Source organism: Xyrauchen texanus, unplaced genomic scaffold (genome assembly GCF_025860055.1).
Source record: "Xyrauchen texanus isolate HMW12.3.18 unplaced genomic scaffold, RBS_HiC_50CHRs HiC_scaffold_181, whole genome shotgun sequence".
NCBI classification, from domain to species: Eukaryota; Metazoa; Chordata; class Actinopteri; order Cypriniformes; family Catostomidae; genus Xyrauchen; species Xyrauchen texanus.
This window is the reverse complement of record NW_026266149.1, coordinates 15001-33017: the sequence shown is the minus strand read 5'-3', so window position 1 is coordinate 33017 and position 18017 is coordinate 15001. Positions and strand designations below refer to the sequence as shown.

The 18017-nt window shown below is 39.9% G+C and overlaps 1 protein-coding gene across 2 annotated transcripts in view; it reads left to right on the top strand.

Annotated features, from left to right (window-relative positions):
- The first annotated feature begins 1566 nt into the window (after positions 1-1566).
- LOC127641802 (NACHT, LRR and PYD domains-containing protein 3-like) overlaps positions 1567-18017 on the top strand; it is a 26450-nt gene continuing 9999 nt past the window's right edge. The window contains exons 1-5 of one of the 2 annotated variants that reach the window (XM_052124656.1): positions 1567-2087; positions 5760-5933; positions 6126-6296; positions 9346-9519; positions 16740-16786. In XM_052124656.1, coding sequence (XP_051980616.1) covers positions 1603-2087; positions 5760-5933; positions 6126-6296; positions 9346-9519; positions 16740-16786 — 1051 coding nt within the window. In that variant the 5' untranslated portion in view covers positions 1567-1602. The remainder of the gene's footprint in view (positions 2088-5759; positions 5934-6125; positions 6297-9345; positions 9520-16739; positions 16787-18017) is intronic. The other variant, XM_052124657.1, reaches the window with a different exon arrangement.

Genomic DNA, 18017 nt, shown 5'->3' with positions numbered 1-18017 from the left:
TCAAGAGACTACTGATCTCAGATTCCCCAGCATGCTCTGAGAGAGAGGAGGAGGATGATGAAGGTCAGAGCAGAGTCAGAGATGGGTTTCTGAAGATCACACTGCACGTCCTGAAGAAGATGAAGCAGACAGACCTCAGCTAACACACTTCAAACCAGTAAGAGCTCGCACTCACGTCACTATTACATCACGTCACCTTCAGAGGAAACACACAGTGTCTGGATTCACTCAATATTAGTGAAAGAAAATAAACTTAATGTCTAATGACCATTAAACATCTACATCAATTATAATTCCCATTTCTTTTCCTCTTTACATCAGAACTGATTTCTGTGCATCAACAAAAACTCAAAACAAAACTAAAAGAGAAATTCCAGAGAATTACTGAAGGAATGTCAAATCAAAGCAGCTCAACACTTGTGAATGAGATCTACACAGAGCTGTACATCACAGAGGGAGGGAGTGCAGAGATCAATAATGAACATGAGGTGAGACAGATTGAGACAGCATCCAGGAGAGCAGAGACACAGGAAACACCAGTCAAATGCAATGACATCTTTAAAGCCTTACCTGGACAAGACAAAGCCATCAGAACTGTGCTGACTAACGGAGTTGCTGGAATTGGGAAAACTGTCTCTGTGCAGAAGTTCATTGTGGACTGGACTGAAGGAAAAGCAAATCAGGATGTTCACTTCATATTTCCACTTCCTTTCAGAGAGCTCAATCTGATGAAGCACAAAAATATCAGTCTTATGGATCTTCTTCATCAGTTTTTCACAGATACAAAAGAACTGAGATCAACATTCCTTGATGACTACAAAGTCATTTTCATTTTTGATGGTCTGGATGAGTGTCGACTTCCTCTAGATTTCCAGAACAATGATATTTTGTCTGATGTGACAGAATCGGCCTCAGTGGATGTGCTGCTGACCAACCTCATCAAGGGAATCTGCTTCCTTCTGCTCTGCTCTGGATCACCTCTCGACCAGCAGCAGCCAATCAGATTCCTCCTGAGTGTGTTGACCAGCTCACAGATGTACTGAGGCTTCAATGACCCTCAGAAGGGCGAGTATTTCAGGAAGAGAATAAAAGATGAGCGTCTGGCCAACAGAATCATCACACACATGAAATCATCAAGAAGCCTGTACATCATGTGTCACATACCAGTCTTCTGTTGGATTTCAGCCACTGTTCTCCAGAGACTGTTGAGTGAAGCAGAGAGTGCAGAGATCCCCAAGACTCTCACTCAAATGTTCACACACTTCCTGATCTTTCAGAGCAAACTGAAGAGCCAGAAGTATGATGGGAAATGTGAGGTGGATCTTCAGCAGGCTAGAAAGAGGATTCTGTCTTTGGGAAAACTGGCTTTTCAACAGCTGGAAAAAGGGAACCTGATCTTCTATGAGGAGGACCTGAGAGAGTGTGGCATTGATGTCACAGAAGCGTCAGTGTACTCAGGAGTTTGTACCCAAATCTTCAGAGAGGAGTTTGGACTGCACCTGGGGAAGGTGTTCAGCTTTGTGCATCTGAGCTTTCAGGAGTTTCTCAGCTGCTTTATATGCTATTCTTTCCTTTTCTCAACAGAAATCAGGTCTCTTCAGTATGTTTAAGTCATCTATGATTGATTTCCTGAAGAGTGAAGTGGACAAATCTTTACAGAGTGAGAACGGACACCTGGACCTTTTCCTTCGATTCCTTCTGGGTCTCTCACTGAAGTCCAATCAGACAATCTTACTAGACCTACTGAGACAGAGAGGAAGCAGCTCTGACAGCAAACAGGAAATAGTTAAGTACATTAAGATGAAGATCAGGGAGAATCCCTCTCCAGAGAAATCCATCAATCTGTTCCACTGTCTGAATGAACTCAATAATCATTCTCTAGTGCAGGAAGTACAAACATACGTGAACAGAAGAGATATCAATCGTCTTTCTGGAGTCAGTCTCTCTCCTGCTCAGTGGTCAGCTCTGGTGTTTGTGTTGCTGAACTCAGAAGAGGAGCTGGATCAGTTTAATCTGAGGAAATATGATCCATCATATGAATGTCTTCTGAGGCTGCTGCCGGTGATCAAAGCATCCAGAAAAGCTGAGTGAGTAATTTAGTGTTTTAATCTCACTTTATTGAAATTAAATAGCAGAGGTTAGATTTTAATGTACTTTGTTAGATTAAAAACAACCCTTTATACTATTTTGATGTTTGTTTGGTTTCATATGTTACTTTTAATAGTTTTACCTTCATTTTAAACAGACATTGTAGCCAAATAGATTCAAAATGTTTAATGCAAAGTAAAAAAAATCTCATTTAAAATAACAAAAGCATGTTTTCTACAGTTTTACACTAAATAAATAAAAAACAATACTTTATTTACTTCATACTCATACTTTATCATTTTTATTTATGCTTCCACATACAATAATACACATCCGCCTCATAAATAAATCATAATTTACCTGCATATATGTAAAGGTATCAATGGAAAGGAGGAGACGAGAACCGGCTTTTCAATATAAATAATAGTTTAATGATAAACTTAAAAGACAACATAAACACACACATGACGGACAGGTCCGTAAACGATCTCTCTCTCCCGCACGATCCTCTGCAGTCGACCTTTAAACCTCAGAGGCTTGATTAGCCTAATACGGGACCGGGTGTGTATGATCACGACCCGGCCCCGCCCTCCGCCCTGCCACAATATATTTTTACTAAAATATTTCTTTAATGAACATGATGTGCAAAAACCCAGTTAAATATGATACAATACTGAATTATTATCGGGGGGACTCAGTCAAGTTTATTATTAAAATATAATACTGAATAATTATTACTATTATTTTAAGGGTTTGATTGTTTTTTACTTTATTAATTTATTTGTCATATTAGCTTCCTTTATTCCTGCAATGTTTATTTTACACAGTTTTTCTGTTTCTGTTTTGATAATCCTTTAATGGATTTTACTAAAAACAATATTAAATTATGTTATACTATAATATATAAAATTACATTAAGATGAGAATAATATAGCGATCAACATTTATTTAGATTGGTAATGAATTATTAGTTTAGACGGCTTTATGTCAAGTGTTTATCTTTGTTGACTGATTTACTAAGGTGACATTATTGTTAAATTAGAAGATTGTACATGGAGGAAAAGAGAATTTGGTGGTAAATATTGTGTTATCATCTGTAGGTAATGTTTTCATCTAAGTGTAATCAATAGATGTTTAACTTCATGCAGCGCTGTGTGATCAGATCCAATCAAAGTTTAACTTGAAGCAGTGCATGTCAGTTAGAAATGTTGTGTGACTTAAGATGGCGACAGTGCCGCGTCACCGTGATGTATGCCATTAAAGAACCGCGAGAGCAATTAAAGAACAGCCGGCTGGCACAGCCAATGCAGCTTGTCCAGAGTGGCTGCAAGAGCTCTGATGATGTCACAGCTTATTCATGATTGGCCAGAATCACAGATGACAATGGTGACGTGTGTTTCATGGGATACGACACATACTACTTTTACTACTTCAGCTATGTCAGTCTGAGAAAGAATTAAGAGTAGTATGATGGTATGCAATTAACAAGGTGTTTATTATGAAATCTCCAGTTCCAATAAACTCTCACTAATTAATGTTTTTATAACAGCACATTATTTATCTCATATTATAATATGTTTATCATAGTAATATCATGTTTATTCATAAAAACAATTCCAAATTACTAAAAATATGGACTCCTTTATTGGTATCAAAATAATTTGACCTTTTCAAATCAATATTTATATTTCAAACCTGAGTTCTGATTACCACTTCATCTGTAATAAACAAAGCAATCATCATGGGATCTTCTGTGACTAATGTGGGTTCAGCACATGTCGTGAAGCAGAATGTGTCCGGCTTGTCGGCTCCGTTTTCATCTCCTCCCGCTACTACAATTGGTAAATCTTGCAGATCGATAAGGCAAGCTGCAGTTGAAGTTGAACGCACTCAATAAATATTAATTAGGTGTATCTCAATCAGCTCTCTTGTTCACTAATCAAAGCATTGTTCAGGGAGTCAGCCATTTTTAGGGATGACCCAATCGCAAAATCATTCCAGTGCACTGAAACATTCTCTCCCTAAAAATTCTCTAAATGCACCATAAAAACCAGAGAGCATCGTTGATCGCTGTGTTCACTTACCAGAAATGTTGTCATGTCTTCTGAAATCTCTCATGTCATTATAAGCTAAGTATAAATACATGATGTCAAAGCCTTATTTTCTCTTTAAAAGATTGATAGAGTAAATTGACTTCTCAGCTTAATGCCAAGTGTTTTACACGGTTTCCTGAAAAACTGGGCCACATTGTGAAAGAGATGCACCTACATTTGCTGCCATTTAAAACAGCTAAACAATTGCCTTTTTTTTTGTAGCAAGTTGTTACGTATGATGATGTCACAGTGACATAATTTTTTGTTTACATTGTTAAAACAGTAAATTATCTGATTAGTGTCTAGATTATGCTTAAAGAGGCCCTATTATACTTATTGGGACATTACCTTTCCATTAGTGTGTAATATAGCTGTTTGTGCATGTAAAAGGTCTGCGAAGTTACAAAGCACAAATTCCACCCCAAAGGGTGTTCTCTTGCACAGAAAACACTGCTCCTGAACTGCCTGAAAGACATGGTTTGCAGTCCAGCCATTACTTCTGTGAAATAGCTACGTCACTATGTGGCACATTTGCCTAATTCCCGCCTCAGGAGTGCGCTGCTTTTATACTATACAAATACTGCGCTGCTTTTATACTATACAAATATTTTATACTATACAAGGGGATACAAAATTGTATCCCCTTGCATACTTGGATGTATGGAGTGGTGGTGGCGTAGTGGCTAAAGCACAGGGCTGTTAATCAGAGGGTCTCTGGTTCGAACCCCATGGCTTATGTATAAATCATGTATGTTTAATTTTCTTTTATTAGAATGAATTGTAAGACAGGATTAATCAGGATTTGCACAAATTAAAATGTTAACATAACACTGAACAGGCTATAACTGTGTGATAAACAGTTTAAGTATTATGCTGTTAATATATAACTTTAATAAACTGCTTAATTGACCTAACTTCACTTCCATCATACATTAGAGTTGTTTTGGGGAAGTTCAAATATGTTTTCGAGACAAAAATTCTTAGACATCAGGATATTTTGCAGGAATTTGGACCCAAGTGCTGGGATGCTAAACAAAGAGCTTTCATGAAAAAAATAAAATAAAATACAAACCAAAAACTCTCACAGTAAAATTAATAGGACCCATTTGAAACTAAGAAAATAAACAAAACACCAAATGGAGAAACAGACAAGGAATGACTGACTAACCAAGCTCACAAAACAATCTAACAGACACAAGAAGGTAGAAGGCAAAGTATGTAGAGGGAGAGCACATGAGGAGCAAGTGATGACAATCAACACAACAAGGATCAGATGATGAAGTGTGGCAAGGTGGAATGAGGAGGCAGAGTAGAGCACATGGTTGACACAAACACAAACAAAGACATGTGCTCAAAACAAATGCACACATGGACCAAAACAGACAGAACTCCAGAACAAAACAAGTTGGGCAGTCCAGACTGGGTCTTGACAGTAGTAGAGCTTCAAAAAATTTGCAAACGACTAAGAGCAATCAAACACAGTGGCCATATATTTTTTCTTTGTACCCAACAGCTGTGCTCTGAAGCCTTCACTAAAACATATAGATTAACACACTGTTATCTTGTCATTTTTCTTAGTTTGATGGGCTGCGATCTGACAGACCAAAGTTGTTCAGCACTGGCCTCAGTCCTCAGCTCAAACTCCTCAAGTCTGAGAGAGCTGGATCTGAGTAATAATGACCTGCAGGATTCAGGAGTGAAGCTGCTCTCTGATGCACTAAATAGTCCTCACTGTACACTGGAAATACTGAGGTTTGTGTTTGCAGATTTATTAGTACATTGGAATATACAATATGAATATATTGTGGTTCATAGCTGTGACAATGAAACAATAAATGCTCAGTGACTGTCACAACCCTTCATATCAAACTGTAGAGCATTCACTCTGTTATTACCATTTCTTTATGAAACTGCTTTTTATCATTCTTTCTTTATTTGTTTTAGATTTGCAGCTTGTAGATTCACTGATCAGTGCTGTGAAAGTTTGTCTTCAGTTCTACAATCATCAAAATCCCTTAGAGAGCTGGACATGAGTAACAATGATCTGCAGGATTCAGGAGTGAAGCTGCTCTCTGATGCACTGAAGAGTCCTCACTGTACACTGGAAATACTGAGGTTTGTGTTTGCAGATTCATTAGGGGAAATATTCATCCAAATGGCGAAATTTATCGCCAACGCCGATAATTAAATATGTCAGAATATCATCGGATTTATCGGCCTTGGCGATGTAACGATCGCCAACTACTGTGTACTTGTGGATGGGCTCCCTCTGCTGAGTCTGTTTCCTCTCAAGTGAATCAAGTTATTCTGATTGTGACATCACAGTTCAAAATTATCATAACATTAATTTTTGTCCAGCTCTTTAGAAAACTCGGTAACACTTTAGAATAAGGTTCCTTCGTTAATGAATAACTGCACAGGAACAAATGAGTAACACAATATTAACAATCTAGTAACTACTATTAACTAACAAGAAGCTCTGATTAATGAATTAGAAAGTAATAGCTCACAGATGAAAGTGGTAGTTCACTATTAACTATTGAATAACTACTATTTTTTAATGCTTCCCAGGAACTACTGAAAAAGTTTCATAATTCATGCAAAACTAATCAATACCTAATGCAGAACAAATGACTAACAAAATGAAAATGAAGATTCTTTTTATTCCACTTTTGAAAGCATGAAATAATGTTGTTTGAAAATGTTGTTTTAGTTCTGATATACCAAAACAATCATTATGATCTTCAGTAAAGTCAAATATAAACCTAAATTAATATTTTCAAAATAGTTTTGTTCCTTTGGTAAATACTTGATTTTTATGTCCATGTTATGGTTGATATTTGCATGGAATTATGAGTATTTTAAAATTTTTAGCTACTTTTTTAAAGTTTGTATGATTGTTTCCCTTTTCTGCACATTATGGATAAAAGATAGTTATAAACAAATTCTTTCAAAGACAGAAAACCAAGCTTACACACCTATACATATCGCTCCAACCTGATGATTCAACTGTCTCAACTCCTATCTGTTACATCCTTGGGCGTATCTCTATATGTTGTCTCCCTGTGTGTGTGTTGTTTTTTTTCTTTTTCGTTTTGTTTTCCATCTGCCTTTTATGACAGGTTAAAATGCCACCAGGTGTCAGATATGATGACTATCAATCAGTTCCCTGTTAGGATTGGCTGACAAGAGGATAAATTCTGGGTGGAACCAACACATAAAGAGAGAGACAATGAGAGGCAGACTGTTTGTAGACTGTCTCTGAGAGGTGTTCCTTTCTCCTGCCCCAGATTGTGTACATTCTTAATACTTTGCTCACAACACTAAACAGAGTACACTTTATGAGCATTGCATAGACTCTCATTTTTTGATTTTTATTGTTACATTTTTCATTTACTTGCTTTGTTTATCATTTTATGGAAGCCATAGGGAGGTGGGTAATATTTATTTTCTATTTAACCTTTTTTCTCCTGTTTCTGCGTAACAAGGAGTCCGGATGAAATGTGTTGCTTATTTGTGTTTATTGCCAAGGCAGTAGAAGGGAATTATAAAATCTCTCCTTGTTGCACTTTTCCAACCCTAGGCTGGGGAGGGTGTAACATATCTCTGCCTGCCTTTTGGAGATCTCTGCCTGAATGAAGGAACACCACCTTTATCTCAACCTGCCCAAGACCAAACTCGTTGATGGAACTTGTGATCCTAGCAAACCCATCTGTTACTGTTCATCTGTGCTCCACTACTGTGAGACCTATCAGGACAGCTCAAACCTGAGAGTAGTAATTGATGAACGGCTACATTTTAGTACTCGCATCTCATCAACTGCCTGGTCTTGCAGGTTTGTGCTTTATTACATCAGAAAAATCAGACCTTTCCTGTCTGAATATGCTGTGCAGTCCCTGGTCCAAGCTCTGGTTATTTCAAGATTGGACTTCTGCAGTGCTCTGTTGGCCAGCCTTCCAGCTAGTGCTATCAAGCCACTGCAGATGGTCCTGAATGCGTGGCACGCCTGTTTTTCAACCCACCAAAGAGGCCTCACATCATACCCCTCTTGCTCTTACTCCACTGGCTATGCATCAAATTCAAAGCTTTGAGTTTGGCTTTCAAGAGACCCAGTGGCACAGCACCCTCTTACACCTGGTGGTCCCATCACAACGCAGGCACTTCACATTCATTCGCTTTCTCTGTCCCCGGTGGTGGAATGAGCTTTCAACCACCTGCCGTTCTGCTGAAACCATTTCAACATTCAAGAAAAAATCATTATCTGTCTCTTTCTTCTGTGCTAGTTTCTGTACTAGTATAGCAACACTTAGAACTTGGCAGTGTGATCCTGCAGATACAGTTTACTTTTATATGACAAAGTGTTTACGTTCTTCATTTGTAAGTCACTTTGGATAAAATGGCCTGCTTAATGACTAAATGTAAATGTAGTTTATCTGACTTTTTATGTGTGTGTTTGGATTTTCTTACTGTTGATGTCTGTGTTTTTAGATTATCTGACTGTTGAATGAACATTAATTTACATAGTGCTTTTCTGACACTATAATCAAAGCGCTTTACACAGTGAACAGGGGACTCTCCTCAACCACCACTAGTGTGCAGCATCCACCTGGATGATGCGACGGCAGATAGAGTGCACCAGTATGCTCACCCCACACCAGCTATTGGTGAAGAGGAGAGAGTTATAGAGCCAATGAGTGGCTAGGGATTATTAGGAGGCCATGAGTGAGAAGGGCCAATGGGGGGAATTTAGCCAGGACACTAGGGTTATACCCCTACTTTTTATGAGAAGTGCTCTAGGATGTTTTTAATAACCACAGAGAGTCAGGACCTGATTTTAACATCTCATCCAAAGGACAGTGTCTTTTTCCAGTATAATGTCCCCTTCACTATACTGGGGCATTAAGACCACACAGACCACAGGGTGAGCACCCCCTTCTGGCCTCCCTAATATCTCGTTCAGTCACAAACTTAGTCTTCCCCAGGAGGTCTCCCATCCAGGTATTGACCAGGCTCAACCTTGCTTAGCTTCAGTGGCAACCAGTCTTGAGCTACAGGTTAATATGGCTGCTGGTAAATGCTGATTTTGAAATGTGCATTTGTAGATTATTTGACTGGTTATATGCACGTTTTTAGATTATCTGACTGTTATTATGTGTGTTTGTAGATTATCTGGCTGTATGGTGACAGAGGAAGGCTGTTGTTCTGTGGCATCAGCTCTGAGATCAAATCTCTCACGCCTGAAAGAGCTGGATCTGAGCTACAATCACCCAGGAGAATCAGGAGTCAGGCTGCTCTCTGAAAGACTCAACGATCCAAACTGCACACTGGACAAACTTAAGTATGTTGAGCTGTAAAACCCTGTTTATACCCATATTAACCCCTAAAACCCAGGCCCTAATTGGTCTTGAATTTATTGAATGGTTAGTGAATTCACTGAAACAGCACTTGTATTTATTCCTTTTAAAAAATTTCAGTCCTTAACAAATACACAGAAGACATATATTTTTAGTGTTTCATTAGAATGAAGACATTTTTGTAATCATTACATTTTATATAGAATATTATTTTTTACTCATTTTAGGAAAACAATTCAAAAGAACAATCTTTAAGCATCTGTCACTTAACCCTTTCACACTTACTGGTGCATATTTGTGATGGTTTATGACCGATTCAAATCGGTTTTCATACCAACACTAAACTGCACTGCCGAAGTGCCTGTAATTCATATTCACACAAACTGATACTCATACAGTCTTTTCAAGCACATGGTATAATTATTTTATTACATAGTAATTCAAATGTTCACAAAATACTACTATACAAGTTTACAGATCATATACAAACAGTCAACACAAAATTGGGATCACTGAGCCTCGCAGCCATGTCTGTTTACATTAGGTGATCATTCTGTTGTCAATCACAAGTAACTCAAACAGCAACTCAATAGTCTTTTCAAGCACACAGTACGCTCATTGAAACAGACAGTCAAATTGTAATACATAAGTAATTCATCATTTTCGAAACGAATTGTCGCATAACATCACCATAACGGACAACAGCTCACCTATATGCAGTTAACACATCAGGGAAATGCAATCATTCAAGTCCAGCCATCTTTGTTTACATTACGTGAAAATGTGTTTGTCTCACACACACACACACACATATATGTTGGTACTCCTATCATAATGAGGACTCTCCATAAACATAATGATGTTTATACTTTACAAACTCAAATCAAATCAAATCACTTTATTGTCACACTACCATGTACACAATTGCAACAGTAGGTGAAAGTCTTGTGTGAAGGTCCGAGCAACATAGCAGTCATGACAGTGACTGAGACATATACCAATTACAGTAAACAACATACTTACACAACACAATTTACATATCAATTGTACACATACTTACACAACACAATAATTATATACAATGTACAGTAGACAATACACCGTACAGTAGACAATACACTCAATATAGAATACACAATATACAATAAGTAAAGAGGATATGAAATATATATATATAAGTAGTTGTATTGAGGAGAATATGTTGACAGTCCAGTGTGAGATTATAGATGAATAAAGTGCAGTGCTAATTATTGATCCTGATACGGTAGATCAATTGATCAACAGTCTGACTGCTTGGGGGAAGAAGCTGTCATGTAGTCGGCTGGTACGGGTCCCGATGCTGCGATACCGCCTGCCTGATGGTAGCAGTGAGAACAGACCATGACTCGGGTGGCTGGAGTTTCTGATGATCCTCCAAGCTTTTTTCACACACCGCCTTGTATATATGTCCTGGAGGGAGGGAAGCTCACCTCCGATGATGTTTCTGGCAGTTCAGCACCACCCTTTGCAGGACTTTGCAGTTGTGGGCGGTGCTATTGCCATACCAGGTGGTGATGCAGCCAGTCAGGATGCTCTCTACAGTACTAGTGTAGAACCGTGTGAGGATGTGGTGGTTCATTCCAAACTTCCTCAGCCGCCTCAGGAAGAAGAGCGCTGGTGAGCCTTCTTCACAACGGCCTCCTTGTGGACGGACCATGTGAGTTCCTCAGTAATGTGGACACCAAGGAACTTGAAACTGCTGACTCTCTCTAAACTTAATGATGGCATTGGAGCTATGTGTTGCCACACAGACATGTGTGTATAGTGAATACAGGAGTGGGCTGAGAACACAGCCCTGCGGGGCTCCAGTGTTGAGGGTCAGTGATGAGGAGATGTTGCTACCCATTCTAACCACCTGACGTCTGCCTGACAGGAAATCCAGGATCCAGCTGCATAGTGAACTGTTTAAGCCCTTATTAACTATGGTGTTGAATGCTGAGCTGTAGTCTACAAACAGCATTCTCACATATGTGTTCCTTTTTTCCAGGTGGGAGAGAGCAGTGTGTAGTGTAGATGCAATGGCATCATCAGTGGAGCGGTTGTTGCGGTAGGCAAACTGCAATGGTCCAAAGAGGTGGGCAGAACAGAGCAGATGTAATCTCTGATTAACCTCTCAAAGCATTTGCTGATGATGGGAGTCAGAGCAACAGGACGGCAGTCATTTAAGCTAGTGATTGTGGCTTGCTTCGGTACAGGCACAATGGTTGATGTTTTGAAGCATGTGGGGACTACAGACAGGAGAGGGACAGATTGAAAATGTCCGTAAAAACACCAGCCAGTTGATTCGCGCACGCTCTGATGACGCTGCCCGAATGCCATCTGGACTCGCAGCTTTACGGATGTTCACCCATCGGAAGGATCGGGTTACATCCGCAACAGAGACGGAGAGTGAACCAACCTCTGAAGCGTCAGCCGCGAGTGCTCTCTCCGCGAGGGCGGTGTTATTGTCCTCGAAACGAGCATAAAATGTATTAAATTCGTCTGGGAGAGATGCAGCGGTGTTCACGGCGGAATCTTTATTCCGTTTGTAGTCCGTGATGATGTTAATTCCCTGCCACATACTTCTAGAGTCAGTGGTGTTGAACTGACCTTCAAGTTTGTGCCTGTACTGGCGTTTGGCTTCACTGATAGTGTTACGAAGGGCATAACTGGCTTGTTTACGCTCCTCCGTGTTAGAAGAATTAAAGCGGAGGTCCGCGATTGAGTGCCGCTGAACATCGCCAGTTAACCCATGGTTTCTGGTTGGGGTATGTCCGTATTGTTTTGGTTGGAACAACATCCCCACGCACTTCCTGATGAAACACGCTACGCTGTCAGCTTAAACCTCGATGTCGTCATCAGAGGCGGACCAGAACATTTCCCAGTCCGCGTGATCAAAACAGTCTTGTAGCGCAGAGTCTGACTGGTCCGACCAGCACTGGATCATTCTGAGGGTGGGTGCTTCCCGTTTCAGTTTCTGCCTGTAAGCGGGCAGAAGCAGAATGGAAGAGTGGTCCGATTTGCCAAATGGGGGGCGGGGGAGGGATTTGTAGCCATACCGGAAAGGAGAGTAACAGTGATCTAAAACCCGGTCCCCTCGTGTGTTGAAGTTTATGTGTTGGTGGTATTTTGGTGCTATTGTTTTAAAATTAGCTTTGTTGAAGTCCCCGGCAGCCTCAGGGTGTGCGGTTTCCTGCTCACTTATACTCCCATACAGTTCCCTGAGTGCCCGGTCTGTGTCGGCTTGTGGGGGGATGTACACAGCTGTGATGATGACCACTGTGAATTCCCTCAGTAGCCAGAATGGTCGACACAGAAGCATGAGATAGTCCAGGTCAGGAGAGCAGAAAGACTTGACAAAATGTACGTTCCTCTGATCACACCATGATTTGTTTATCATAAAACATACACCACCACCTCTGCTTTTACCAGAGAGGTCTTTCGCTCTGTCTGCTCGGTGCACGGAAAAGCCAGTGATTTCGATGGCCGAGTCTGGAATCTCCGAAGCCAGCCAGGTTTCTGTAAGGCAGACAATACAGCAATCTCTCGTCTCTCGTTGGAAAGAGATCCGCGCTCTCAGCTCGCAGAGATTGTTGTCCAGAGACTGAACATTTGCCAGTAGTATACTGGGTAGCGGGGTCGATTTGCACGACGCCTTACTCTGATGAGAACGTCGACTCTTTTCCCCTTTTCCTTCTGCGCTTCCACGGCCGAGCAGCCCAGACAAAGGGCTCCGCTGGCGTGTTTGTAAACAGCGGGTCGGTGTTGAGGAATTGGAAGTCCGGTTTTCGATGTGTAATTGTAGAACCAATGTCCAAAAGCGTTTGTCTGTCGTAAACAATAAGGCAGACAACATCCAAGACAAAAACAAAGAACTGTAAACAAAACAAACAATAAACCGCAGTGTTGTATCGGAGCTCGCAACGCAGCAGCCATACTCTGCGCCATCTTGAGTCATCCCTGATAGCACACGTACATCAACCAGACGTCTATTTGATGTGTGTTTACATCTTAACAACATCTATTTTACATTGTTTGCTCATCTGCAATATGTCTATAAAATGACAAATATTGTCTTGAATGTCAGTAAGACATTCAGCAGATGTCTTTGAGACATTTATGATCTAGAATGTTAATCTGTTATTTAAGATGTTTAGTAGATGTTGCTTTCCAGATGAAAAGATCTAAAACAGACATCAGAGACGTACATATATTACGCCTGTAAACACACACAGTCACAAACATTGGTCAAGTCAAGTGGTTTTTATTGTCGTTTCAACCATATACAGTTAGGACAGTACACAGCAAAACGAGACAACGTTCCTCCAGGACCATGGTGCTACATAAAATCAACAAAGGACCAACACAGGACCACATGAAACTACACAACGAAATAAAATACCTATATATATATATACCTATATAAAGTGCACGTGCAAACATATGCAAAAAGTACGGGACAGTACAACAAATTTCTGACAATGAACAGGACAATGGACAGTGCAGCGTCAACCAGTACACAGTAGTTCAAAAAGATGACAGATTCTAAAAACGTAAACATAACATACTATGAGATAGTGTTCTATGCACATAGCAGTTATTGGGGTAGCAGACAGTTATAAAGTGACAGTAATTAAAGTGCAACTCAGGACACGTGTGTGTGTGTGTCAAACCAGTCTCTGAGTATTGAGGAGTCTGATGGGTTGGGGAAGAAGCTGTTACACAGTCTGGCTGTGAGGGCCCGAATGCTTCGGTACCTCTTGCCAGTCGGCAGGAGGGTAAAGAGTTTGTGTGAGGGGTGTGTGGGGTCGTCCACAATGCTGGTTGCTTTGCGGATACAGTGTTTTTTGTAAATGCCTTTGATGGAGGGAAGAGAGACCCCAATGATCTTCTCAGCTGTCCTGGTACTCCTATGATTATGTGGACTCTCCATAGACACAATGATTTTTATTTTATATATATATATATATATATATATATATATATATATATATATATATATATATATATATATATATATATATATATATATTCTATCCCCTAAACCTAACAGAAACATTTGGGATATTGTTTTTTTTTAAATATTATGTAAGTTTGAATTACAAGGACACTAGAGATGTCCTCATAAACCACATTTATAGCATAATACCTTCAGTAACTACTAGTGTATAACCTAATAAAACCACCAAACACACACATACACACACACACAGTGTACAGACAAACGGTATTGATGATTTATGACAATTTATTTATATAGCTATGTGTCATGTAATGAGTAAGTAACCCTATGGGGGAGCTGTGGTGCTTAACTATTGGGAAAGATGCGCTAGGCGTTGAACTGGGGAGTTACGTGTTAATCCCTGAACGTGGGATTATACCCCTCTCTAACGCATAAAGAGACTGAATGTGATTCACCGGCATCATGCTGATAGATGAGGTAGCATAATTAAAATGACACAGTTATGATTGTTTTACTACAAACTTTGAGACTGTATATTATATTTGAGTCTCCAGTGCTGGAACAGGGCTAAAACAAAGTGTGGATATCGGTCTGACTATGTGAGACTGTAGTTTGAATAATCACTTTTCTTTGCATGATACATTGACTGCATTTATATGATAGCCGATGTTGGTGTTAGCTAGTTAGCCAGCTTTATCAATAGCTGTTAGCTAAATGTGGTGGATGATGACAGTAGCTGTTTATAAAATAGACTGTACATTATAAATATATTGACACAATTCAGTATTGATGTGATTCATCACAACTGACATTTTGATATATCGATGCACTATTGTTTTATAATAATAGATGATATATATTTTCTGTAGAACCAAGTTACGTTACACTAATGAATGTGTCTTTTTGCATTATCTTGAACATTGTCTAGCATTCATTTCATGTGTTATTGTAGTTTAGCTAAAATGACACAGATCAATCCTTATGGCACAATATGTCACATGCTTTGCAGTTATGTAAGTTTACCTGTCCAATAAGAAAAACACCAATTCAGGGTTAGTTTTTATCCCCAAAACCGAATGAAGGTCCATCCAGGAATCAAATGCCCTGCCGATTTTCACTCTAGTTTTCACTCGACCACGATCACATTCCCGCTTAGCCAGACGGGATTCAGTAGATCAATGTTTTTTTGGCTTACTCAGAGTTTGTGTTGGAGTCGGTGTTGTGCTGGGACGTTTGCTGGATTCATCTCTAAGATAATGTTGTCTAGTGTTGCAGTTTGTTGTCACTGTTGAATAGTGGAAGAGAAGCACTGAGGCTCTCGGGAGCGCACATAAACGTCACATATTTTTGATTTTCCCAGCAAAAGCGACCCACTCCCTGAAAATCAGTCTACAGGCTTTAATAGGCAAACTAGGAAGTCTGTGAAGGGCTCATTTTATAAGTTGTGTTACAAGCCCTTCACACATTGGCAAAAAAAGGTGCTGCTTGCTTGATATAACCAAAATATTGTTGAAATGGTTTTGCAGTATTTGGTTGGGTAAGACTTTCCCTTTTTATTGGATAGGGAACACAGTGGACAGTGACAGTGATTCAGGGAAAAGGTCTTTTAGTCTCTTAATTCTGTTTTCTTGCCTTGACAGTAAAAATCAATTCTATATCAAAACTGCTATTCAAATAAAACTTTCATAACCAAGGATTAAAAGTGTTGCTAATCACCTTTCAGAGTTACAAGTGTGAAACGTTACTTTACTGGAGGTTAAAGCGGGGTTAAAAGACAATAACCCAGGGTTAAGTGCAGTGTGAAAGCACTTGAGTTTGTTGTTGGTGGGATGTTGTGTGTGTGTATTGCAGGGGTGTCAAACTCAGTTCCTGGACCCCTCACACCCCTCATGTGTTGTAAGACTGTCAGTGGATTGAAATATTGAATCATGATTAATCACATATTTGTTTTGTTGTTAGTGTTAACACATTCAGTTCCAGGAAAACTAAATAACAGTCCTGTGTGTATTTATTAGAGTCTTTTCTGAAAGTTTCAAAAAATGAGGTTATAAAACCATCGAACTTTTACATGCCAATAAAGCTAATAAATATAAATTAATAAAGAGAGAGAGAGAGAGAGAGAGAGAGACATTCTCTGTGTGTTATTTCAGATAAAATCACTTTGAAGTAAGTTTCAGGTGAGCTGAATGTGATGTCATCATTTGTGTGTGTTTGTGTTTATAGTGTGGATCATGGAGGAGAGTTCAGGATTACAGCAGGACCACGCAAATGTAGGTCTACACAGACGCGCACACACACACACACACACAATTGCACAAACACACACTTACACACACACACACACACACACACTTGCACACACACACACACACACACTTGCACAAACATACACACACACACACTTGCACACACATACACACACACTCACACTTGCACACACATACACACACTTGCGCACACACACACACACAAACACACACACACTCACTCACTCACACATAAAAACGCTCACACAAAAACACTCACTCACACACAAACACAGTCACTCACTCACACACACACAAACTCACTCACTCACTCACTCACTCACTCACACAAAAACACACTCACTCACACACACACTCACTCACTCACACATAAAAACGCTCACACAAAAACACTCACTCACACACAAACACAGTCACTCACTCACACACACACAAACTCACTCACTCACTCACTCACTCACTCACACAAAAACACACTCACTCACTCACTCACTCACTCACACACACTCACTCACACACAAACACACTCACTCACGTACTAACTCACTCACTCACAAACACACACAAACACACTCACTCACTCACACAAAAACACACACAAACACACTCACTCACTCACAAACACACACTCACTCACTCACAAACACACACAAACACACTCACTCACACAAACAAACACACACTCACTCACTCACTCACAAACACACACAAACACTCTCACTCACACAAAAACACACTCACTCACACACAAAAACACTCACTCACACACATACACACAAACACACACACAAACACACTCACACAAACACACACTCACACACAAACACACTCACTCACACAAAAACACACACAAACACACTCACTCACTCACTCACACACAAACAAAAACACTCACTCACTTACGCACACACAGACACACTCACTCACACACACTCACTCACACTCACTCACTCACACTAACACACTCACTCACACACACACAAACACACTCACTCACTCACTCACTCACACAAACACACTCACTCACTCACTCACACACTCACTCACTCACACACACACACAAACACACTCACTCACTCACTCACACAAACACACTCACTCACTCACACACTCACTCACTCACACACACACACCAACACACTCACTCACTCACACAAACACACTCACTCACTCACTCACTCACTCACACACTAACACACTCACTCACACACAAACACACTCACTCACTCACACA